This window comes from Cervus canadensis, chromosome 15, assembly GCF_019320065.1.
Source record: "Cervus canadensis isolate Bull #8, Minnesota chromosome 15, ASM1932006v1, whole genome shotgun sequence".
NCBI classification, from domain to species: Eukaryota; Metazoa; Chordata; class Mammalia; order Artiodactyla; family Cervidae; genus Cervus; species Cervus canadensis.
This window is the reverse complement of record NC_057400.1, coordinates 55,361,923-55,389,450: the sequence shown is the minus strand read 5'-3', so window position 1 is coordinate 55,389,450 and position 27,528 is coordinate 55,361,923. Positions and strand designations below refer to the sequence as shown.

The window sequence follows — 27,528 nt, the reverse complement described above, 5'->3', positions numbered from 1 at the left end:
GTACAAAAGCACACGTAAATTGGAATTTTTTTAAATAATAATACAAATTACAAAATTAGTTCAGGAAAGCTTTAATAAATAGCACTACAGTCAAAAGGGAGAACCCAATGTTTACATGGGACTTGGGTTAAGGAGAACCTAATACATTCCTTAAAAGGTATAAATCTATCATCTTAAAAAAAAAATTATAGTGTTCTTTAAAAAATCCAAACAGACGCCAAGACCGCCTGGGTTTGAATTCCAATTCTACCACTTACTAACTTTTTGTGTCTCCATTTCCTCTTGTGTGAACTGGGGATAACAACCTTCATGGTTTTTGTAAGGATTAAATGAGTTAAAATGTCTGGTACATAAATAAACATAAAAGTACTACTATTCTAGACAATTTTATGAAATGATTTTTACATCTGACTCTTATAGCATCCCTGGTTTTACATAAAATATTTAAAAAACTGAAAGAAATACAGCATATAACTCTAGTGTCTAGGTATAAATAAATAGTTCTGTGAAAACTATCCTCAGAAAACAAAAGTGTAAAGAAAGTGTTAGTCTCTCAGTTGTGTCCAACTGTTTCCGACCACATGGACTGTAGCCACCAGGCCCCGCTGTTCATGGAATTCTCCAGACAAGAATAAAGAAGTGGGTTGCCACTCCTACTGCAGGGGATCTTCCTGACCCAGGGATCAAATCTGGGTCTCCTGCATTGCAGGTAGACTCTTTACCATCTAAGCCTGCATGAAAGCCTCAACTTCCCCACAAAAGGAATAAAACAGCAATATTAAAATATTCTATTCCAAAAGAAGTTTAAAAAAAGTTAAGTTCTTGAAACTATCTTTTTATCAAATGTAAAGCATAGCTCCTGTGAAAAAATGTTTTTAAGTTCAATAAAGTTGACGTAAGAAAAATGTTCTTAAATCTGTTCCAGGACTTAAATGCTTTGTAATCATTTGCATTTTCTAAGTACACTGTTAAGAACGTATTTCCCATGACCAGGTTCATCATGTATCTAGTAATCTTGGGAGTATGGAACACAAATTACTGCCTTAGAAAAGACACTGTTTATTACACGTATAAAGCTCAAAGAACAGCTTTCAGAAAGATGGAAAGTATTAATAAATACACCAGCCATATAGTTGCTTGAGCTTCATTTTTATATGCATACAAGTGTCAAAAAAACAAAATTTTCAAAGATATGGGGTACAACATATCAAATGAAATCATTTAAAATTATTTTAATGTATACACAAGTAATAGTATAAAGGACATGTATATGATACATTACATAATCTGTTCTGAGGTTTTGAAAAGCAGTATTTTGGGCTTTGAATTCTCATACTATTATCTATTACATCATTCAAGTAACACATATTTCAAAAGTTTAAATTTTTTAATAATAACTAAATTGACACATAACTCTAAGACAATCTGATAGATGAGCTGCCTTTGCCAAAATAGTGTTGTTCAATTCTTCTACAGAAAGCAAGGAGGTTGCTGTAGTTTTTCACCTTCTCAGAAAGTTCATCATTGGTCATTTGTGTAGTAAGAATAGTGTACAGATGGCCAAATACCAGTGCATCTAGTTCAGTAGGCCTAAGACAAAAGCAGAAATGAGAGCAACATGAACAGGGTTTAACTTACAAGGTAGAATATACACTACTTTTTAAATAAACACTTTATTATTATATCTAAAAGAAAAAACTTAAGAAATAAATCCTACCCCAACCTGATAGAATTTATTCTATTTTACTGGAGTTTCTATTAAAAAATATGAAAACTTCTGAACTATGATGTGCTGGTTATGTGACTTGCTTTCTTAAATAGTGTGTGTGTTAGTTGCTCAGTCGTGTCCGACTCTTTGCGACCCCGTGGACTGTAGCCCACCAGACTCCTCTGTCCGTGACATTCTCCAGGCAAGAACACTGGAGTGGGTTGCCATTCCCTTCTCCAGGAGATCTTCCCAACCCAGCGATTGAACCCGGATCTCCCATATTATGGGAAAATTCTTTACTGTCTGAGCCACCAGGGAAGCCCAAAGTCACTCAGTCTGTTCGACTCTTTACAACTCCATAGACTATACAGTCCATGGAATTCTCTAGGCCAGGATACTGGAGTGGGTAGCCTTTCCCTTCTCCAGGGGATCTTCCCAACCCAGGGATCAAATCCAGGTCTCCCACACTGCAGGGGGTTCGTTACGAGCTGAGCCACAAGGGAAACCCAAGAATAATGGAGTGGGTAGCCTATCCCTTTTCCAGTGGATCTTCCTGACCCAGGAATCAAACTGGGGTCTCCCACATTGCAGGTGGATTCTTTACCAACTGAGCTATCAGGGAAGCCCTTCTTAAATAGTAGTATCATTTAAATGTGTTAAAATAATATTAGTGTAAATAATCACATTAATTTTATTAAGTTATTCACTAAATATACAACAGGTCTCCAATGAGCCAGTAACTGTGCCAGACGCTAAAGATATAAAAGTAAGAAAGCAAGTTTACTTACCCTTTTTAAAGTAAACTTAGCTTTCTGGAGGATATACAAAAATGGCTTCAACAAAAAATTTTCCCCTTTAATTAAATATCCCTAACAAAAAGATGAAATTTATCTACCTTGCTACCAATGGTCTATATATGGGATATCACAAATTTACATTATATTAAAATAATTACAGTAGACCTGTGAACAAGGCTGGCTGGAATTGTTGTTAAGGTCCAGTTACATGCCAAGTTTTTTTTTCAATAAATAGATACTACATTACTACACAATCCATGGTTGACCGAATCTGTTTGCAGATGCGGAGCCACAGACACAGAGGTCTGACTCTAAAGTTATACATGGATTTTCAACTGTAGCAGAGGGTCAGCACCCTGAACCCTCTCAATATACTGCATTAGCACAATATTGGGCTTCCCTGGTGGCTCAGATGGTAAAGAATCCGCCTGCAATGGGGGAGACATGGGTTCAATCCCTGGATCGGGAAGATTCCCTGGAGGAGGGCGTGTCAACCCACTCCAGTATTCTTGCCTGGAGAATCCCCATGGACAGAGGAGCCTGGAGGGCTACAGTCCATGGGGCTGCACAGAGTTGAACACAAGTGAGTGATTAAGCACAGCATGGTATTACTAAAAGGAGAAAACACATCATTATACGCCATCAGTAATTATTGCTGTCAATCCTACAGTGGTAGTCCTAAATTATAGAGAAAATATGTTAATCCACCTGAAATGTAAAAATATGTTGCAGTAACCTGGTTTGGCAAAATAGACCTTTTCAGTTCAGTTCAGTCACTCAGTCAGGTCCAACTCTTTGTGACCACATGGACTGCAGCACGCCAGGCCTCCCTGTCCATCACCATCTCCCAGAGTTTACTCAAACTCATGTCCATTGAGTCGGTGATCCCAACCAACCATCTCATCCTCTGTCATCCCCTTCTCCTCCCGCCTTCGATCTTTTCGATCTTTCCCAGCATCAGGGTCTTTTCAAATGAGTCAGTTCTTCTCATCAGGTGGCCAAAATATTGGAGTTTCAATTTCAGCATGTCTTCCGAGTGAATATTCAGAACTGATCTCCTTTAGGATGGACTGGTTGGATCTCCTTGCTGTCCAAGGGACTCTCAAGAGTCTTCTCCAACACCACAGTTCAAAAGCATCAATTCTTTGGTGCTCAGCCTTCTTTATAGACCAACTCTCACACCCATACATGACTACTGGAAAAACCGTAGCTTTGACTAGACGGACCTTTGTTGGCAAAGTAACATCTCTGCTTTTTAATATGCTGTCTAGGTTGGTCATAACTTTTCTTCCAAGGAGCAAGCGTCTTTTAATTTCATGGTTGCAGTCACCATCTGCAGTGATTTTGGGGCCCAAAAAAATAAAGTCTATCACTGTTTCCACTGTTTTCCCATCTATTGACCATGAAGTGATGGGACCAGATGCCATGATCTTAGTTTTCTGAATGCTGAGTTTTAAGCCAACTTCTTCACTCTCCTCTTTCACTTTCATCAGGAAGCTCTTTAGTTCTTCGCTTTCTGCCGTTAAGGGTTATGGCATCTGCATGTTTGAGGTTATTGATATTTCTCTCCACAACGGGGTTTTGTCAAATCCTAATTCTGCCACTAACTTACTAGCTATGTAACCTTGATCGCCACTCATGAATGACCTCTTGTAGCTGCATGGCTTTATATGTCTTCATGTCACTAATTCCTAAATATTTATCTCCAGATTGAGTCTCTCCCCTGAAGTCCAGAATAATACATTCAAACATCTCCACATGAATGTTCAATAATGATCTCAAATCAGCTTGTCTCCTCATCTTCTTAAAATTAAAGTCTATATGCACCTATATGCACCACCTGTTCAAGCCAAAAATCTGAGTTCCCCTTGAGTCTTCTCTTATCCTCTCACATCTATTAGCAAGCCAGGTGAGACATAACCACCAAAATACATCCTGAATACCACCACTTATCTATTATTATCTCCTCATCTGAACCACCATCATCTCACCAAGACAACTGTACTACCCTCCTACCCTATCTCCCTGCTTCTACTTAACTGCTCTGCTACTTTTTAAAAAAACATCACCAGCTCATACCACCCCAAGCATAAAACATTCCAATGAATTTCCACTCTACTTACACTATCATGCCAAACTCCTTACCCAAAGCATACAAGTCTCAGATGATCTGGCTCTGGCTCACCTCTGCAGCTGTGAAAGTGAAAGTGAAGTCGCTCAGTCGTGTCTGACTCTTTGTGAATCCATGGACTGTACCTGCCAGGCTCCTCCATCCTTGGGATTTTCCAGGCAAGAGTACTGGAGTGGGTTGCCATTTCCTTCTCCAGAGGATCTTCCAAACCCGGGGATTGAACCCAGGTCTCCTGCACTGCAGGCAGACTCTTTACAGTCTGAGCCACACCATTTTCAACACACAACCATAAATGGCTTTGTTTCTTTCATCTGAACATAAACTAGCCAATCTCAGGGACTTGACCCAACTATTCCTGCTGCTGGAACACCCTTCCCTTGACTTCACATTGCTGGTTCCTCCTTGTTTTTCAGAATACAGCTTAAATGTCACATCTGAAAGTCTCCCCTGACCATGCAAACTAAATTGGGCATATAGTCACTTACTGTGATGTGATCCTATTTTAATTCTCCATATGGCACTTAAAACTTTCTCATATTTGTTTTTAATTGTCTGTCTCCTTCCACCAGGACATTGTCTACTTGTTTCCTATTATGTCCCCATTACCTAGAACAACGCCTGGCCCAAAGTAAGTTCTCAATAAGTATGTGTTTAAATGAAACAATAAAAAGGTGAAGTACTTTTCATACCATATTATAACTACTTAATGTTTTTCTCTTATTCCCTAAGTTCTCTAAAGGTAACAAAGCATACATCTTTATAATCCCAGTTCTTAGCAAGGAATCTAAGGAACTGAATGGTTATATGCTAAATGAATAATGAAACAAAAAGCATCCTAAGCTAGATAGAATATTTAATTTTCCAATAGTAGTTATTCACAGTCTTCCAAAGCCTTCCCTCTTTTGACACATTCATGAACTATTAATCAAAGTCAAATGTGCAATTTATGGCCATGTTTAAGAAGGTAGTCAACAGGATAGTTTAAAAGAAATCACAAGTGTCCTGGGACTTAATAGCACTATGATCCTAGCATCACAGATTAAGAATTAATAACAAATGAACACCTGAAAAAAACCAAAGATGCAGAAGGTAGATAACGTAGAGCTGAGGCACTCTATGAGAAGTAATACGAACACTAATCCTTCCAAATCCCTAAGCATATTTCTTAAAATGTGTATCTTATCAATTTAGGATTTTTTTTCTAATCTTTACTTAGGATTAACCACCCTCTGTTTCTTGTACTAGAGCCTAAAAGAGGTGAATATATTCTGCGATGCAACTTCTAGTAGTAGGGCACCTTTTCTCAATAAATGAAGGCTCTGAATGAGCTTGGGTATGAAGGTATGTTTAAACAGAGTGGTCTAGTAGTACCCCTGAAGTGGTTAAAATGTTATCTGCTGCAAAAGTAATCTATATAACTCAAAAGGTGCTGAATTATATACAGGTAACAAGCGTATAAAAATTGATCTGATGTTACCTAAAGACCGCAACTTCATGACCAATTACTTTTAGAACACCTAACAGGAAGTAGGATAAACTACACTAAATCAAAATACACGCATAACTTCCAATGCGTATTTTTTGCAATCCTTCAGCAACTACTTACATTAGCTGACTCTGACATATATGTTATCAATTCCCACAATTCTCTTTTTAAAAAGTACACTGTGTATGTGCTGTTACTCTTCTCTATTGTTTCTATTTCTCTTTTCTTTTAATGACTGTATACTGAAATATTGATATTGTTAAAAATAAATAAAGAGTACACCGTGGTAGTGGGACACAACTATATACCACTGCTGTAACTCACAAAACTATATACACATAAAAGTGCCAATTTTACTTTTTGTAAATTATACCACAAACTTGACTTTTTAAAAAAAAACAGTAAACTCAGAAAAATGTTTGCAATTCCTATGAGACATCCAGTATTTCTACTGAATCATGTAATCAAGCCAAGATTTCATGTACCTCCAGCTTTAATTACCCTTTCTATATAATATGGAGAGAAAACATAACATTTCCACCCTTCTGCCCACTGTAGTTTGTGTAATTTCTGTAGTTTGTGGATTGTAATTTGGATATAAACAGCAACTCCCCTCCTAAGACATTTAACATCTTTCATAATGTTGCCTTCTCATCCTGCATTATCATTCTTTCTACTTCTCTGTTGGTTATCCACTATTCTCTTTTTTCCCAGTTTTACTGAAAAATAATTAACATACATCACTGTATAAGTTCAGCATGATAGCTTGACTTACATATATTATAAAATTGCTATTAATAGGTTCAGCTAACATCCATCAGTTACCTACTAGTCTTTCATTTGCATATAAAAATAAAAACAGTACCATAAAATATGAATGTTTTCCTAACCTTTCCATTAAAAATTTTTGCACTCATCCTTTTCATTTTCTTCAATTGTTATAGTTCCACATTTCTTTCTTTTTGATACCTTTCATAGTCTAGTTTCCAAAACATTAATTTTGTCTTGAGTGTTCTCTAATTTTTCTTTCCAAAAACATTAATTTTGTCTGAGTGTTCCCTTATTTTTCTTTCCTGTTATACTATTAACTTGTCATTTCTTCATACTAACAGAAATAATTTACATATCCTTTCTTTATATCGATCACTGATCTTTAGGACTATCACTCAAATTTGTAAATCAAGCTTCTTGCCATTAACTTTGCTATATTATGCTTTGGGTATTTTACCTGTGGGTATTTTTGAGCAATTTCTACTTAATTTTCCTAACTGGTGATTTCTTAATTTAAAAAACCTCAATGAAATCCTACTCCCCCCTGAAATTTTTCTTAAGGTTCACAAGTATAATTTTTGCATTTCTAATCTATATATGAAGGTATAATTTTCAAATTTTACTATTTACTTAATGGTTAACAGCAGTATTTTTTTCTTTTTCAAATCTAACTCTTTTTCAATTTCTCATTCAATTTAATCTAGTTTTAACCAACATTTACTAAGTTTCCTCTAACAGATTTTGTTTGGAAAACACTTAAGACCTGCAAGGAGCTCATAAATGCTTTAGAGTAGTATAACTCTTACTATCCTGATTACATTTATAAAAACTGTTTTTTTTCTACTTCTTCCTCTTTATTAAAAAGTAACAGGAAAATACCACTTTAAGAAAACTTTCAGGTTTTTATTTCAAATCCACCCACCAGGTCAAAGGGAACAAATGATCCAGTCTTTGTATAGGTGGCTTAACAGGCATCACATCAGCAAGGTCATGTGTATACAACAGATAGCACAGATTTTATTTGACTTTCATTTTAGAAATATGAGTTTCCCTGGTGGCTCAGATGGTAAAGAATCTGCCTGCAATGCAGGAGACCTGGGTTCAATCTCTGGGTTGGGAAGATCCCCTGGAGGAGGGCATGGCAACCCATTCCAGTTTTCTTGCTTGGAGAATCGCCATGGACAAAGGAGCAAAGAGTCAGACATGACTGAGCGATAAAGCACACACCAACACTGTGTATCATGAAGGATAAAAAGGCCAACAATCATTAGTATCTACTTTGTATTATTTCTAATTTGTTTTCAAATTCACCTTCCTTTTTCCTTTCCACCATTGAGCTTCTTTGTCTCCTTTTCCCAACTACTATTCTTGCGGCAGAGCTTCCCTGGTAGCTCCTTGGTAAAGAATCTGCCTGCAGTGCATGAGACGCAGGTTCAATCCCTGGGTCAGGAGGATCCCCTGGAAAAGGAAATGGCCACCCGCTCCAGTATTGTTGCCTGGAGAATCCCATGAACCAGAGGAGCCTGATGGGCTACAGTCCATGGGGTCGCAAAGAGTCAGATACGACTTAGCACTAAACGGCAACAACAAATTCTCACAACATCTCCCTCAACTCTTTCCCTTTCTTCTCAAGAGTGACTGAGTTTCTTTCATGAGGCCTCTCAACATGTCCAGTAAGTAAGTTAGAAGAAAAGCTGATTCTAATTTTAGAGGGTAAGCAGAAGATTCACAGGGAAATAAATTTTAGTATTACTAAACAAGTGGGTAAAATTAAAATTAAATGTGTTCTATACTTCAAAAATAAAAATGTTTAACTCTCATATAAGATAAAATTATTTCAAAAACCTACATCTTAATACCAGTTAAACAGTTTCTCAGTTACAAACCTTATTTTTGCACCTATTCTAAACTTTGAATTTTCAATTACAAGTTTAAAAATAATTACACGGTAGTAAAGTAATGCTCAAAATTCTCCAAGCCAGGCTTCAACAGTACGTGAACCGTGAACTTCCAGATGTTCAAGGTGGATTAATAAACTATACCTTTTTTGAGCTTTTCAGCTCCTATGAATTCCTGTATCAGAAAGAAAAGGAACTACATAATAGTAACATTTTGATATATTTCTTTTGTATTAGAGACTAAACAACTAGAATCAGTATAGCAAACATCACTAGAAATAAGAACATATAGCTATAGAAGCTTCACCTACCAGGATTTCATGGTTTGAACTCTATGACATTATCTGCTTCAAAGATCAACAGACTCCAATTTTATTTGAATATCAATTGTATAGCATATACATTAATATAACTTAAATATTTCCTGGCTATCATCATCGTCATTTTTGCTACAAATATTAATATCTCTACCAAAAGATGTTTGATATAGCTACAGATGAATGCCTATGAAGATATAATAAATAATAGCAAATAAATCTTTTTAAAAATTATCAATCTAAAAGTCAAGGGATTTTTATTAAAGCTAAAAAAAGATTTGATTCCAAGCAAACCACTGAGGTTAAAATGCTTATTTAAACCAATCTTAAACTAGATCACAGGATAATTGATTCTGATATAGTAAAATAGTAACTTAAAAAAAAAAAAGGAAAAATTCATTCTTTGCCTACATTAGATATTATTTTCCAAATTACAAAAAATTCTATCTTAATGAAACATGAAATACTCAATTCACATATATACATACATATTTTGAATCTATATCCTTAACAATCATTTCTATGCTTTACAATATTTTCATTAAATTTAAAAAAGAAAAAATTTCTAATAGTGCTTGTCCATCCAACAGTATACTGTTTAGTTTTATTCACTTTTCTAGTCCTCAGGGAATTATCCTATACATACAATGGCTACACTACATGTTTTAATAGTACTTTGCAAGCTCAGAATTTTAAGATGTCATAGTTCCATACAAAGCACCTTGACGTATTTCTAGTAGAACCTCTATATCATACTATAATGACGGGTTTACACGTCTGCCTTCAGAAGAAAATTCTTAATGGCTAGCACCACAGTTTAAAAATCTTAGTCTCCCAGAAGCTAGTGCTGTGCCTGATACTCAAGAAGTTAAATGTTTAATGAATGCAAAAATAAATTTTAATGTAACTGTTTTCATAAATATTTATTGATAAAACAATTCCTCTATGACAAAATGATATTATATATATGATAAAATAACAATACAGAAAAGAAACTAACTAAAAAGAATAAAATCCTTACTGCTTATTGAAGAAATATGGTTGTGTTCCCAGTCTTTGAGAAAGAGCTTGACAGCACTGGTCTACATCTTCTAAGACCTAACACAAACAACAGACCCCAAAGAAAAATATTTACATTAGCAAGCAAAAAAAATGTGTCTAAAACTTCATTTGTAACATAGCTTATAATAAATTTAGGTAACCTTTTATAGTATATTTAAATCAGACAAGAGACCACATAGAGAGCATAAGTAATACTTTCTATATAAGAAATAGGAAAATTTAAGAACAAATTTCCTTTAAATGCAAGTACATTTAAGTTACTCATAAGGATTATGATCAAGAAGGTTTTTATCTCAAAACTCTACTCCCCCCCCAAAAAAAAACTCTACTCACTATAAAAGTTTTCCTGAATCCATATAATCAAATGATTTCACATGTATTAAAATATCTGCTTCATAAAGATGACTCTACTGATCTACCATGAATAGAAAGCATTTGAATTGTTTTCCACTAGTGGAAAACAGATTTTATTTACACTGTTCCTTTCAATTACCCAATCCTCCTCATGGCCAGTGGCACAAATCAATGGTTGGCTTGCTAGGACTAGGGGTATCCTTGAAAGAGAGACATTAATAAGCTTAATGATACTCAAACTCATATTTTTATAATTTTGCTACTTCAGTAAATTTAAGACCAAAGAAAAGTGGGAATATTAAGCACTGCATTTAACAGAGTTTTGTTTTGTTTTTAAGCCCTGATGCTGCAGATCTATATTTACTGGCATAAAAAATGCCCACAATGTATTGTTGAATGGAAAAAAAAATTAGGTTAGAGAGTGGTGAGTATAATATGATCCCACTTTTTTAAAATGTTATTAAGAGACATCTAGAAGAATGTTTTTCACATAGTTAACAATGGCAATTTCTAGGTGGTAAGATCCAAAGCAATTTCTATTCCCTTTTTGAAGTTTTCTGTATTACATAATTTGTCTTACGATAAGCATGTGTGATTTTTACAAAACAATAAACTACTTCATGTCAGAGAAAATAAGAACAAATGGTTTGTTAATTTTTTTTTTATGTTGGGATTTTTTTTTAAAGGACTATGCATTTTAAAAATTCTTTTTCTTTATGCATTAAAGTTGAGGGTTTTATCAACTTCAACCTGAACTGACCTGGTCCAGAGTCTTGTTACCCCATCCAATAGCTTTCATCTTACGTTTGACTTCCCACTGTTTCTGATAGGCCAAAATATGATTCAGAGGCCAAGGGTAGGGAGATCCATACCTAGCATGAGTGATCTAAAGCAAAAAGATTATGTTAAAATTGCAATCCTAAAAATAAAGTGCTTTCACAAATAGATTTCTAAAGGAAATATACTTGCAGAGAAACAAAAACACAGCTTGCAATCTTAAAATTAAAATTTTAAACCATTCCCTTTAAAAATATATAAACTTTTATGTACTTTGCAACCAGTTATATCAAACACATAGCTTCCCCAAAATGTATGTGCAAGCAAAATTAAAGTTAAGTGAAAAACTATATCACTAATGGTACAAACCACAATGTTTCATTTATGAGCAGGGACTTACGATTCTGAGCAAAAGTGTTTTTTCATTAAATTTTAATTAAGATAAATGCTGCAGAACCACTCACCTCTCCTACAGTAGCATCATCACACCACTGAAGATACAGCTAGGAAAAAAAAAAACCAGTCACCAAAACTTTAGAATATCAAAGAGAAAATGGATAAAGTAAGTTATTTCTTGCCAGAGTAATTTTTTATAAACCAGTATCATAGCAGTCACATATGTGAGGGTTTTTTTCTTCCCTTGGCTAATGTTCTACACAGAATTATTAAGCTTAATGATGGTACCTTAAAAATATTTTTTATTCATAAAATATATCTCTATATGCCATTAGAGTATTTCACGGATATTACTTAGGAAAACTTCACAAGACTAAAATAAAATGATCACTCCTGTTTACAAAAAGGAAAAACTAGAAATGAAAAAACAGGCAACTTATTCAAACATAATGATCAAATAATCTGGGTAACCATACTAGCCCTAGAGTTTACTTGACTATTTTCCTTTATTTCAGTAACTTAAAAATAACACATAAGAAAGATAATCTGTTATGAGAGAAAAAGCTTATTTTCAAGGCCTATTATCTTCTATTATACCTCTGCAGTCAACAGCATATTGTTGACTAATTCCATGTAGGCTTTCATTTCTGCTTTTTGAACTTCATCCAGCCCATCACTAAGAGAATGGCCCTAGAGGGAATTTAAAAAAATTTTAAACAGCATCATATTAAACACAAAAACTTTCAGTTATCTTACTACCAAGTAATACAACATCAATGTCTTACTGCAAATGTCCAAAGGATTAGTTTCCAAAATGTCCCCAAAACATAATTATTTTATGTGAAAAAATAATACTTTGCTATGACTACAAAATATTAATAAGAAATATTTACTTGTCATTATAAAACTATATCATTCAAGAGATAAAATTTATTATTTCACGAAAGAAGAAAATAAGGATGGTCAGTAAACTGTGTTTTTTTAAGACACTAAACCTTAGTGATAAAATAAATTCCAAAGATTGACATGTGTTACTTATAAAGTGGTCAAAGATTTTTTAAAGTGTTATTAGTAACGGATAGGGAAACAGACACTAATTTTTAAACTCTAATACACTACAGTAATGACTAGACATATAAAATAGTGTAAACTTTAGTTCAATCTGATGATCTGTTGTAAAATTTTTAAAATGTATACCCTATAACACTGTAATATCACTCTTAGGAATTTATGCTAAGGAGATAATTTAACAAGTGTACAAAGGTGTATATAAAAGAATATTTATCTTAGCACTCAATAACAGCAAAAAGTTGCCAACAACTTAAGTGTCCATCAATAAAGAATTAAGTAAAAAAATTCTAATATAAAAGACGCTTTGGAACTGTGGTGTTGGAGAAGACTCTTGAGAGTTCCTTGGACTGGAAGGAGATCCAACCAGTCCATCTTAAAGGAGATCAGTCCTGGGTGTTCACTGGAAGGACTGATGCTGAAGCTGAAACTCCAATACTTTGGCCACCTGATGCGACAAACTAACTCATTGGAAAAGACCCTGATGCTGGGAAAGACTGAAGGCGGGAGAAAAAGGGGACAACAGACGGTAATATGGTTGGATGGCATCACCAACTCAATGGACATGGGTTTGAGTAGATTCCGGGAGCTGGTGATGGACATGGAGGCCTGGCGTGCTACAGTCCATGGGGTCGCAAAGAGTCAGACACAACTGAGGGACTGAACTGAACTGAATACAAAAGAATACTATGCAACAATTTAAAAGGATAATACACATCTATAGTCATTAACATGGAAGAATTTCTAAACATATTGATGATTTTAAAAGGCAGGTTTCAAAATAATACTAATAGTATTACCTATACTTTTCTACATATGCAAAAAAACTTCTGGATGGATGTCCCCCAAAATGTTAATGGAGGTTGTTCTTTGATAACTGTTAAAATCTAAACTGAATAATGGGTAAAGGAGTACATTCAACTTGTAAACATTCTATAACTCCCTTCTCAAAAGTTAACCTGATATTTTACAACATTTTCATTTGTGACCAAAATTCTCATAAACATGAGTGAGAAAATTATCTCTCATTTTGTAAAGATCAAATGGCCTCTTTTGCCATTGATTTACATTAGGAAAGTAAAAAAAAAAACTTACTCTCCAGAAATATTTCTCCAGGAGTTTATATCAGCATTTTATAAAACTAGGTTAAAATCAATGTAAATGCTACGACACACTAAAGATGATGAATGACCTATTTAAGAGTAACTGTGAAAAAAAAAAGAGTAACTGTGATCAAATGCATTTAATATCATTTTTATTACCTTGGCTTTAACGAATTGGACTATTGGACCAAGTTCTGATACTACTTGATTTCCTACATGAATAAAAGGTACTTTACCTGTGGAGGGGGAAAAACAATGTGAGAACATGACCAGTAAATTAAAGTTTGTGCTAAAAAGGAAATCAACACAAAACCTGGTTATGTCTTATTAATACAGAGTTTTGTAACATTATGACTTTTTAAAATTATAGTTAAGCATGTATATTAAATTATAAAAATTTTCTAACAATTTTAAAATAAAAGAAATGATTCATTTCTAGAGCTCTCACTTGCATATAATAACATAATATTCCCTTTTCAGAGCTAACACTAACAAATCACTATGCAGCAGTAAATACTAATTATCTAAATTATATGAGCTAAGCCTGGACATTGTTTCACGACTGATAGATTTTTAAAATTTTAACTAGGCCTTCCCTTCAGACTACAATAAATCAACCTATATTTAAACAATATTTATAAACTTTTTTTTTTTACATCTACTACTTTCATATCTCAGACAACCATTGAGGTCAATTGTTTAAGCACATAATGGTGCATTAATAAATGTATCTGATTCAAAAATATTAGGAATTAAGTGAATAACAATCTTTGAAGGTATGCTAACTTATGAATTATAATACAAAGTTTGCTCCCAACACATGTGGGAAAAAAAGAATAAATAGTATGCTTATAAAAACTGGCTTCTCCACTGTTTACCATAGCCAAGACATGGAAGCAACCTAGATGTCCACTGGCAGACGAATGGATAAGAAAGCTGTGATACATACACACAATGGAATATTACTCAGCTATTAAAAAGAATACATTTAAATCAGTTCTAATGAGGGGGATGAAACTGGAGCCTATTATACAGAGTGAAGTAAGTCAGAAAGAAAAACACCAATACAGTATATTAATGCATATATACGGAATTTAGAAAGATGGTACTGATGACCCTATATGCGAGACAGCAAAAGAGACACAGATGTAAACAACAGTCTTTTGGACTCTGTAGGAGAAGGCAAGGGTGGGATGATTTGAGAGAATAGCATTGAAACATGTATATTATCATATGTGAAACAGATCGCCAGTCCAGGTTCGATGCTTGAGACAGGGTGCTCAGGGCTGGAACACTGGGATGACCCTGAGGGATGGGATGGGGAGGGAGGTGGGAGGGGGGTTCAGGACGGGGAACACATGTAAATCCATGGCTGATTCATGTCAATGTATGGCAAAAACCACTACAATATTGTAAAGTAATTAGCCCCCAATTAAAATAAATTAGTTTAATTTAAAGAAAAACTGGCTTCTCTAAGTAAATATCACATTAAAAAGTAATGTTTTAATTTTATAAATACTAATAACTGGTGAAATTATCAGAGATGACAATCTCCAAATAGTAATAAAGTCTACCTCAAATGCTAGAGAATGAAACTCTGTCAGACCTAGTTCAAATAGAGTTCACACTAACACCGGGCTTCTTCTTGGTCCTTTTCAATAGATTCACTCCTCTCTGGCTCAGACAGCCTGAGGGTAATGGATGAGGTGCACTGCACCAACAAAAGCTTCATCTGCATCCATAGGATAACATTACAAAGGAAACACAGGCCTTTTGGAATACAACTCAGCAAATGAATTTAGAAGACATTTCCATTTACCAATATAAAAACACTGAATCCTGCATTCTTTTTTTCTACGGCTTTATAAATCTTGCAAAAGAGAAAAAAAAAATCTTATCTGCGTAAGCATTAGATCACACTCTTTTTTTAACTTGGGATAAAATCTTTACAACTACTATACTGCTAGAAATAGTGCAGGTCCTCTGAGATAATATGATTACAGAATGAAAACTATTGGTGAACGAATGTCCAGACTGAAGAGTATTTTGGGGTGGTACATTTTGAGAGCAAAGTGTATCTCTCATTTCCAATATCCAGTTTGGAGTTCTTGGAACAAAGAGTTTATGTATACCTCACCTTACTGCACTTTGCTTTATTGTGTTTTGCAAATATTGAGCGTTTTTATACACTGAAGGTTTGTGGCAACCCTGCATTGACTAAGTATATTGGTGCCATTTTTCCAACAGCATTTGCTTACTTTATGTCTCTGTATCACATTTTGGTAATTTTCACAATAATTCAAACATTTTCATTATTATTCTGTTATAAAACTTTAAAGGATGAAGAGTTGCTGCTTATAGATGAGCAAAGAAAGTGGTTTCTTGGAATGTACTCTTACTGAAGATGCTGTGAAGACTGTTGAAATGACAAGAAAGGAATGAGAATATTACATAAACTTAGTTTATAAAAGAGCACCAGGATTTGAGAAGTTCTGAAAGAAGCTCTACTGCGGGGTAATATGCTAGCAAACAGCACTGCATGCTACAGAGAAACCATTTGTGAAAGGAAGAGTCAATCAATGAGGCAAACTTCAGTGTTGTTTTACTTTAAGAAACAGACACAGCCACCCCAAGCTTTAGCAACCAGCACCCTGATCAGTTAGCAGCCATCAGCATGGAGGAAAGATCCTCCACTAGCAAAAAGGTTTTGACTCACGGAAGGTTCAGACAATGGTTAGCATTTTTTTTAGCAATAAAGTATTTCTAATTGAAATATGTATATTGTTTTTCTTAGCCACAATGCTATTACACACTTAACAGACTACAGTATAGTGTAGGCATTCTAAAAAATTCTAGGTACAAACTGGACTATCACTGCAATTCTATCAATGCAGAGTATTAACGGGGGGGGGGGGGGGGGGGGGGGGGGGGGGGACGACACTTACCAGATGGAGACATATATTCAGCATTTGCCCTGCAGACCACTTTGATAGGCAGGTTACACATTTGCAAAAAGGCCTGTCAATCAAAAGAAATCTATAGTAAGTCTAATGAAAGTATATGCATATTAGAACATAATGTTTTATTTCTTAAGTAAAGCTCAGGAAAAGGAAAAGAATAAATCAATTTAAAGTGAAAGATTTGTACTCTAAAACAAAAATAAAATGTCATTTCAATACTAAAAGATCAATACATATGACTCAGACTCAAGTAAATGTATGAAGCTTAAAGCATTTATATACTCAAATGTAAGTTATCCACACTTACTGCATTAGTTTAGGTAAGTCAGCAATACTGTGTATTTCTTTAATTTTCTATAACAGATGACTAAAAAGTCCAAACGTTGTAAGTTATTAGTTAATTCCACTACTCTCAGGATTCTTATCTTCGTCTTAGGCTGAAACTCTCAAACTGCTTTTTTTTTACTACTTCAAAGTTCTCTCCAATAATACTCAATATCCTAACATGTAGCTTTTATGCTCACTAATTCACTTTTAAAAGACAGAGAATTGTTTATTTTTACTTTGTTTATAGCAACAAACATTTTAGAAGGCACTTTATTTTCTTGGGCTCCAAAATCACTGTGGATAGTGACTGCAGCCATGAATTTAAAAGATGCTTGCTCCTTGGAAGAAAAGTTATGACAAACCGAGACAGTGTATTAAAAAGCAGAGACATCACTTTGCAGACAAAGGTCCACAAAGTCAAAGCTATGGTTTTTCCAGTAGTCACATATGGATATGAGAGCTGGATCATAAAGAAGGCTGAGCACCAAAGAATTGATGCCTTTGAAAGTGGTTCTGGAGAAGACTCTTGAGGGTCCCTTAGACTGCAAGGAGATCAAACCAGTCGATCTTAAAGGCAATCAACCCTAAATACTCATTGGAAGGACTGATGCTGAAACTGAAGCTCCAATACTTTGGTCACCTAATGCGAAGAGCCAACTCACTGGAAAAGATCCTGATGTTGGGAAAGATTGAGGGCAGGAGGAAAAGGGAGCGGCAGAGGATGAGATGGTTGGATGGCATCATCGACTCAATGGACATGAATAAACTCCAGGGAATAGTGAAGGACAGGGAAGCCTGGCATGCTGCAGTACATGGGGTCACAAGGAGTAGGAGCAACTGAACAACAAAAATAGCAACAAAAATTTTATAAGCAACTTAACTGTCTAACAATAGGGAACTGGTAAATCATTTATGGTAAATGCAAACCACATAATGCTATACAATTTTTTAAATCATTAATTATATTTTCACACAAGGCTGTCTGAAATAACAACTTTATTTCCAAAGCTTCCTTACAACTGGGTGTGACCAGTGTCTAAATTCTGGCCTATGGGACTTAAAGTTTGGGCAACTGCTTGTGAAGTGTCTTTAAAAACAAGAGATGTGACCTCTCCTCTTTTTCCTTCATGCTGACTAGAATGTGAAAAGGCTGATCATATAGCCACAGTAGCCAAACTGAATCACAGTAGAAGCTGAATGTTGAAGGTGGTAGAGCAACAATAAGAGTAAAGAAGCTTAAGTCTTTGATAATCATGCAGTCACCAAACCTGGATTACTTGTATTAAAAAAGAGAAAGAGAGAGAGAGAGAGAGAAAGAAAGAAAGAATCCTCTTTTTTAAGCCACTGCTATTTCGGGTTTTCCAAAACCAAAAGCCAAACCTCATCCTACCTAATTGACCAACAATTAACTGTTTCCAGGTTTAAAGAACAACTCATCCAACCATAGACTCTGTCTATGTAAGTGTACACTAACAGTCCTCTAAAAACTATAACCTACACTCCCAATTCATAACAATAATAGTGAGTTTCTTGGTTAATCCACAAGTATGGACTGCAGGCAGCGGTTCTCAAGCTTCAGTGTGCATCAGAATCATGCGGAAGGCTTGTTAAAACACAGACTGAGAAGGAAAGAATTAAAATAAGTATAAAGAGATCTTTCAAGAAGACAGAAGAAAAGGGAGAAAGGAATTAAGAAGAATCAACTCTCTTCATTACATATGTATCTGTACCTAATGATACAAAAAAAGTTGAGCTCATTAAACCATATATAGCAGGAAGAAACAGTGGAAATAGGCTGAAATGACAAGAACTAGGTAATAACTGATATACAAGTAACAAGATAAAAAGTAATGAAATAAGAGCATAGGTAGCAGCATTCCCCCCGCCTCTGCAGTGAAAACAGGACACTTTTTCACTGTACTTGCAAGGGGTGGTCAGAATCAGCGATGATGACTATAAGCTGATAAGTGAGGATGGGAAAATGAGGGAGTGCCACATTCTGTGAAATGGGAGGAGAAACTGTCGAGAATGAAGGACCTGGGGGGGTATTAGGCTTCAGAAGAACAAAAAGAATTGGAAAGAACTGCTTGAAGTATCTTCTTGTAGATCATAATAATATTCAGTTGTTAGTTAAGTCATGAAAGCGAGAATCGCTTAGTCTTGTCTGATTCTTTGCGACCCCATGGACTATATAGCCCATGGAGTTCTCCAGGCCAGAATACTGGAGTGGATAGCCTTTCCCTTCTCCAAGGGATCTCCCCAACCCAGGTATCAAACTTAGGTCTCCCGCATTGCAGGCGGATTCTTTACCAGCTGAGCCACAAGGGAAGCCACAGTCATAATACTATATAAAATAGCAAATACAGTATATTTTGCTAACCTACATGTATTATATTGGTAACTATACTAAACATTATTCCAAAAAGCTCTGTTTCACTAAAAAAGGTTAAGCAAAATTGTAATGCTCTACAATCAAAGCCATGTTTTCAGTCTTATGAAATTTTTACCTCTTTACTAAAAAATAACTGACTTAATTTTGACCAATTTAACAATATTCAACTTACCACAGACCTCAACTGATGCCACAAGTCTACTTAGCCAAAGATTAATGCTATAGCATTCACTGCAATTATTCTTCATCCCTGATTCAAAAGAAATTTTCTGAATTAATCTGAATTAATCACAAAGACATTTGAGGTCACAAACACAGTATTTTCATCCAAACATTAAAATTGCAAAACAAAACATTACCATGACATTACATGTCTTCAAGAATATAAAAACTCTAAATCCAAACCAGGCTTTGATTCAGCAGTATTTCTCCTTTCTCTTATAGGCTAGGAGAAAAATCTCTGAGGTTTCAAAACAGTAGTTTCACCTTTCACTTGGATTTTCAATCTCTTATCTGCACCTCAAATACTCCAAATAAAACAAGCATGATACACCAACCTAAAACACATTTTATTTTCAATTCTGAAATAGCAATCTGCATATTTTTATTCTTATATAAATCCAAACAAAAATGTAGTTCCAATAATAATAAGGAAAGTCAGGATAACTCAGTCAACTCCTATTCCTCTGTTGGGTACATTATTCCAAACTAATTCAAGTGACTGACAACATAAAATAACTTAAATCAAAAAGTTAGCACATCCTATAAGAACAATGACTTGTAACTGTGCTGTCTAACATGGAGGCCACTAGTCACTTGTGGCTATTTAACATAAATTTAAATTGACTACAGTTGAAAAGTTCATTTCAGCTCCCCAGCTGCACTAGCCATTTCATGTGCTCAACAGCCACATGTGGCTAGTGGCTACCACATTTATTGAACAGTATAAATAACAGAAGATTTCTATCATCACAGAAAGTTCTATTGGACAGCATGGGTCTATTGCAACGGCAATCAGTGCATAAAAGACATCTAAGCAAAAGAGGCTGACATCATCTGAAAGAGATTAGGCTAAATATTATAAAAACAGCCTGCAGAGTATTACAGTGTCCACAAATCCTGCAAGTGATCAATCACCTTTTGATGACAGTGACACATTAAATACCATAATATTTTCCATTTCAGAAAGACCTAGTATAGGGTTTACTCATTTGCTGAGCAATCCCAATTGACAAAATGGTCAGGTAAGTTTATTAAAAAGTGAAAACTAAGACTTTAGAATGAATAAATTAAATAAAACCACAGCTGTTAAATGTATTGATTCTATGAATATAAATTTGCCAAGTGTCTAAACACATAACATGGTGGGAATTTTTTACACACACACACGCACACACACAGAACATAAAACCCAGCACCTAACGGCTGAGACCCTGAAATTTAATAAGCTTGATGTAGTTTCAACATATTGAATGAATTAATTAAATTCATAGCACACAAAAAAATTCATTGAAGGGGTTGTGTTGGTACATTTTTTTATTTCTGAAAAAAATTCAAAGGAAAAAGTAACACTAGATCATTGACAATCAGTTAAATATGAAGGACTGAACTTCTATATTTATCTCTGCAAACCTTCAAAAAAAATCCAATGAAGTAACAGTGAAGAAACAGAAAACGTATAAACTCAGAAAAACACACAGAATGGAAGAGGAGACCAAAGCAGACCAGAGATGTCAACCCGTTTTTGTAAGACGAAAAGCAGACTTAGCAGGGCAGAGGAAGCTGAAACCTAAGAGCATAAAGAGGAGAAAATCAATACATTTGCATCACAGAAACTAGGAAGACTCCAAAACTGGAGGCCAAGTACCACAGAAGGCAGAGGCGAGATAAAGGAGTCAAAGTAGGAGAACTGGATGAAAGTCATCAGACAACCAGCCATCCCCAATCTGGCAAAATTCACAGGTTCATCCTCTGGAAGAACTAAACCAGAGAGACTCTTGAATCAGGATCCAAGCAAAGCAGATGGCCCGGAGTGGAGAGTAGCAATGAAAAGAAAGTGAAGGGAAAGTATGTACACTGATGGTAGAGACCCACAGCGTCCCTCTCTCTCTCAGCTCCCAAACACTGGCAGCCAAATTTAGTCCTTATAGACTACCTCTCCATAGAAAACACCTGCAAATACTGATGGTTTTAGTGAGGGGTAGGTGGCCATTTAGATAATTGCCAAAAAAACAGTAGCTAGCTGTGCAATCAGTCTATAGTGAAGCCCACATGTCAAAAAGTCCCCATCAGCTTTTTAGTGCCTCACTCTTAAATATAAATTGTTAGCAGAGATCAAGAGATATTTGAGGATAGCTTCAAACATACAGAGCCAAAACAAACCACAAAAAACGGAGGCGAGAGAAAACAGAAAAGACAGAAAGCAGAGAGCAACTTCAAAGAAAATTTATAATGGCTAATATTTATTGAGCGCTTACTATGTCCCAGGTACTTACATAAAAACTTTATGGGGTAGATACAAAAAAAAAAAAACAACCTATTTTAAGATAAGAAAACAGAAGTACAGAAAGATTAAGGAATCTACTTAAGGCATATAGGTAGAAAGGAAAGGAGGGAGAGAGGGAAGAAAGAAGAAAAAAAGGGAAAGAAATGAAAAAAGGAAACAAAGAAAAGGGGAAAAAAGAAAAAAAGCAAAGCATACAAGGGACTGAGATGACACTGAATATCTCAACAGCAATTCCAAATGCTAGAAGATGACAAAAGGCCTTCCAAATTCTAAGGGAAAATCTTGTCAAGCTAAAATTTTCCATGTGGCTAAGGTATCAATCAAGTGTGGACAGAATAAAAACAACACAACATAAGCAAGGTCTTTAAAAAGCCAAAATAAAAATAATAAACCAAGAAAAAACGAGCACAGAATGCAGAAAATTAGGGGATCCAACATTTAAAAAAGGAAAAAAGAATTCCCTGAATGATAATGAATAGCAGTCGTAAGAAAACATTTCTGAAGCCCATCAAGAAAGGAACCATTCCCTTTGAAGTAGAAACGTAATATTTCCAAGAAATAAATAAATAAAAGACCTGATGTGTTTGACTACTGTGAGGGAAAGTTCAAAGAGTATAGAAAAGAAAATTACCCAAATGAATTAGATAAAGCAATTATTTACTCAAGGGAAAAAAAATCATATAGAAAGAATATGTCTGTTGTACACCAAGCCACTCAGCTAGTATCAATCTTTACATTCTAATTATAATATAAACACTGAATATTAATTTAACCCCAACAGTTAGAGAACTATTGGGAAGATGGGAGAGAGTTATAAAAGGAAAATTAAATTTCACAGTGAAATTCAATAGATAAATTTAAATTAAAAAATGAAATAGAAACATAAACATCTTACTTCGAAATTATAGCAATGAATACCCAAGGGAAAAAATACAGCTAAAAGAACTGAAAGAGGTTGTCTCTGAGTATCAGGATTTGGGGTAGGGTGGGACAGTATACATTTTTTGTGTGATAGGCCTCCCATACATTACTGGTGGGAGTAAAATGAGTCACTTTGATCTGTTTAGTAATACTGACTACTAAGCAGATGCCTACTCTATCAGCCAACAATCCCCCTTCCCAGAAATATATCAACAAGAAAGGAGGCACAGAGCCACTAACATACAAGAATGCCCCTAGCAACTTCACCCATGTAATCAAATAACAGGAACTCATATGCCCACTAACATGAGCAGCAACTCCAAAATTTCTAATTCCAAGCTAAAAAGGATATATGTTACCAACTGCTATTAAAGGGAAAAGTAAAGATAAAAAGGTTATACATTTTTCTTAACTCTACATTTTTTAGAAATCGCATTCATTTGGAACTTAAATAAGAGAAATTCTAGAAACAGTTCCAAAAGATGACACCTATGATATTTGATGAAGATTTTAAAGTCTATTTCTTCAGTAATTACTTCTGAATCATACCTTTCAGGAACTACAGCTCAGATATTTTATAAAAAAAATAACTCTGAGGAGTAAAATATATTTCATTTACATACAATTAAAGTTAAGGCCAAGAGTCTAAAGAAATAAGAACAACCTGTTACCAATCAATTTGACCCTTACAAATATCTAAATCCTATATTCAAAAGTTGCTATTGTAGATAACAATGTAACTGCTTTGATTAGATTATAAAACTAGCAGCTTATATGTTGTGGAAAAACCTAACACAGCTGAAGATAAAAGAATGGCAATTGAGGACAGATTGGGGAAGGCAATGGCACCCCACTCTTTGCCTGGAAAATCCCATATGGACGGAGGAGCCTGGTAGGCTGCAGTCCATGGGGTTGCTAAGAGTTGGACACCACTGAGCGACTTCACTTTCATGCATTGGAGAAGGCAATGGCAACCCACTTCAGTGTTCTTGCCTGGAGAATCCCAGGGATGGAGAAGCTGCCATTTATGGGGTCGCACAGAGTCGGACACGACTGAAGTGACTTAGCAGCAGCAGCAGGGGACAGATTTGCAGTTGACAACGGGCTGGGGGCAAGGAGAGGGGTATTGATTAGGAGTTTGGGATTAACAGATGTAAACTATTATATATGGAATGGATAAACAATAAGGTCCTACTATATAGCATAGGGAACTATATTCAATATCCTGTGATAAACCATAAAGGAAAAAGAATATATAATATACACATAACTGAATCACTCTGCTGTACAACAGAAATGAACACATTGTAAATCAACTATGCCATGCCTCCGTGCTTAGTTGTGTCTGATTCTTTGCAACCCTTCGGACTGTGGCCCGCCAGGCTCCTCTGTCCAAAGGGTTTTCCAGGCAAGAATACTGGAACAGGTTGCCACTCCCTTCTCCAGGGGGTCTTCCCGACCCAGGGATCGAACCTGTGTCTCCTGTACTGCAGGAAGATTCTTTACCCACTGAGCCACTGGGGAAGCCCATAAATCAACTACACTTCAATAAAATAAATTTTTTTAAAAAATAGCACCAGGAATTATAGACAGATTCTATAACAGCAATCCTTCAGTAACATGGTGGCAAGGCTTCTGGTAAGATAATTAAAAATACTCAGTTTATGAAATGGTGAAAACGGCTCAATCCTGGTTGAATGGAAACACAGCCAGCCAACAACAAGCCCACCCTTGTTGCTGCATCTGCACAGGGAAGATGCTCCCTCGTTGAGATGCTGTCCTTATCATCATTTAAAGTAATATGACTTGCTGTTGCTGACTCATAAGCCATACCACTCTTACAAGTGAAGTGAAGTCGCTCAGTCATGTCTGACTCTTTGAGACCCCATGGACTATAGCGTACAAGGCTCCTCTGTCCACAGAATTTTCCAGGCAAGAGTACTAGAGTGGGTTGCCGTTTCCTTCTCCAGGGGATCTTCCCGACCCAAGGATTGAACCCAGGTCTCCTACATTGCAGGCAGACACTTTACCATCTGAGCCACCGGGAAGCCCTACCACTCTTATAACGGGGCTACTATTAGCACACTCCCACTCCTTTGTCACTGGTTTAGTGCCCCAGCAGAACCTAGTGGATCCTAACAGAGTAGAGATTTAAGAAGCACGCTGTTTGAGTGGAAGACTAGAGTATCTTAAAAAAATGGAAACCTCTGCATCAGTCTTTTAAGAGTCAATACAGAACAAATGGCAACCCACTCCAGTATTCTTGCCTGGATAATCCCATGGACTGAGGATCCTGGTAGGCTACAGTCCATGGGATTGCAAAGAGTTGGACACGACTGAGCAACTTCACTCACAGAACAGTAAGATTTAACAGAGCAGAAGTCTCCCAGTGAGCCATCTCAAGAGTAGAATCTTGATGCCTGTGTTAGTCTGAGAAAGTTTCTTTACCTCATAAGCTTCCCCATTTCTAAAAGGAAGACAATTTATTAGGCAGATTAACTGAGGTGTTGTATGTGAAACACTTTACACACCAGCTGGCACACAGTATTTTAATAAATATATTACTATTAAAATTAGTAGTAATAATATTAGTAATAATAAATACTTATAGATCTATCTATGGTTTTTCCAGTGGTCATGTATGCATGTGAGAGTTGAACGGTAAAGAAAGCTGAGCACTGAAGAATTGATGCTTTTGAACTGTGGTGTTGGAGAAGAATCTTGAGAGTCCCTTGGACTGCAAGGAGATCCAACCAGTCCATCCTAAAGGAGATCAGTCCTGGGTGTTCATTGGAAGGACTGATGGTGAAGCTGAAGCTCCAATACTTTGGCCACCTCATGAGAAGAGTTGACTCACTGGAAAAGACCCTGATGCTGGGAGGGACTGGGGGCAGGAGGAGAAGGGGATGACAGAGGATGAGATGGTTGGATGGCATCACCGACTTGATGGACATGAGTTTGAGTAAACTCTGGGAGTTGGTGATGGACAGGGAGGCCTGGTGTGCTGCGGTTCATGGGGTCACAAAGAGTCGAACACGACTGAGCGACTGAACTGAACTGATAGATCTATCTGTGGAAAAAAAAGACTTTTCAACATTGGTGATTTCAAAAGAAAACTTTACCTATTAACATCTCCTTAAGAGAAAAGGGTAAATAAATAATAATTATATACTGTAACTATTTATAATCAAAATAGAAAAATTATATACTAAGATAAAAACCTCTAAGTAGATATCAAAAGAATAAATAGAATATAACCAAAAGCCTATATAATACACACTCGATTCAACAAAGCAAAAATATGAATGAAGATATTTTAATACTGACATAAACTTTTACTTTACAAATAACTTTTCAAAGTCACACACATTGATGAAACTGATAAAAGGCCTCCCCCTCCAGAACATCAGCTCCATTAGTTCAGAATGACCATGCCTATCCTGTTCACTACTTTATCCTTGGCACACCACAGACTCTCAATAAACATTTCTTAATGAATAAGACACAGATATCCATAAAAATAAAAACATACCCAAGTTCACAGAAAACTAGTAAGCTACAACACAGATTAGCATTTCATGATTTTATGGTACCAAAGCTCACTGCATTAAAAAGATCAATATGATTCCTATTAAACTCAGAGGTATTTAAACAAGTAATGTTTTAGGAAAACAGTAACAGGAATTCAACTTTTTAAAAAATTAGCTATGCAGAAATCATCAGAAACTACAATTCAATAAGCACAAAAAGTTTTATATGAAATAGAGAAACTTTGTTACCAAAAACATGAAATGCTACTGGGAGCACAAATGAAACAGATCCCATAAAAGAGGACCTTCCTAATTAACACAACTTTCACCTGAATACCACTCTTGGAATATATGACTCAAGTTTAGATATATCAATATCTGATAGCTGTAGAAAAAAATCAAGTTCAGAAAGAAAGCAACAAAAAAAGATGACCATAACAGGAAAAGGTATAAACTTTCCCCATTAGAATTAAATATAAATAAATGTAAATTGTAGAGTCGAAATTTAAGTAAAAGAGTTAAAAGTAGTTAAAGACCCAGAAGCAACTCTTGTAACCCAAGAACCTAATACAATACCAGTCACATAACTGGCATTCAATGAACAATCTGGGTCTAATGACAAGAAACTGCTTTTTTCTAAGTTCCTATGAATGTTGTGAAGTTTCGTGATTCACAGATAAATATTCCAACTGAGAAAAATAACAATAACAACAACAACAACAAACCCACTAAATTTAAAATTCTTAGGACAAACTAAGTGGTAGATGGCAGCAATATAAAATGTATTCATTTCATTTTTTAACCTAATGATAAACTCAATACTAAACCATTTACCAATGAACAACACATTTCCTTCCTCTTCTTTAGCCCAAAAACAGAAGAAACATTTGTCTTATAAATTAAATACAAAACAATACTCTTTAATTGCACTTAAACAAAAAAATCAACATTGCTTGCCAATATTAAAATAACTCAAAATTTTAAAGAATTGTCTTTAATAAGTTTTTAAAACACTGGGTACTTT

The 27,528-nt window shown here is 35.4% G+C and overlaps 1 protein-coding gene across 1 annotated transcript in view; it reads right to left on the bottom strand.

The window, feature by feature from the left end:
- Nucleotides 1-250: 250 nt before the first annotated feature.
- Nucleotides 251-27,528, bottom strand: part of MTX2 (metaxin 2) — a 67,861-nt gene continuing 40,583 nt past the window's right edge. The window contains exons 4-10 of the mRNA XM_043487920.1: nucleotides 16,814-16,886; nucleotides 14,028-14,104; nucleotides 12,295-12,387; nucleotides 11,766-11,804; nucleotides 11,285-11,410; nucleotides 10,130-10,206; nucleotides 251-1,590 (exon numbers count right to left, since the gene is read on the bottom strand). Coding sequence (XP_043343855.1) covers nucleotides 1,416-1,590; nucleotides 10,130-10,206; nucleotides 11,285-11,410; nucleotides 11,766-11,804; nucleotides 12,295-12,387; nucleotides 14,028-14,104; nucleotides 16,814-16,886 — 660 coding nt within the window. The 3' untranslated portion in view covers nucleotides 251-1,415. The remainder of the gene's footprint in view (nucleotides 1,591-10,129; nucleotides 10,207-11,284; nucleotides 11,411-11,765; nucleotides 11,805-12,294; nucleotides 12,388-14,027; nucleotides 14,105-16,813; nucleotides 16,887-27,528) is intronic.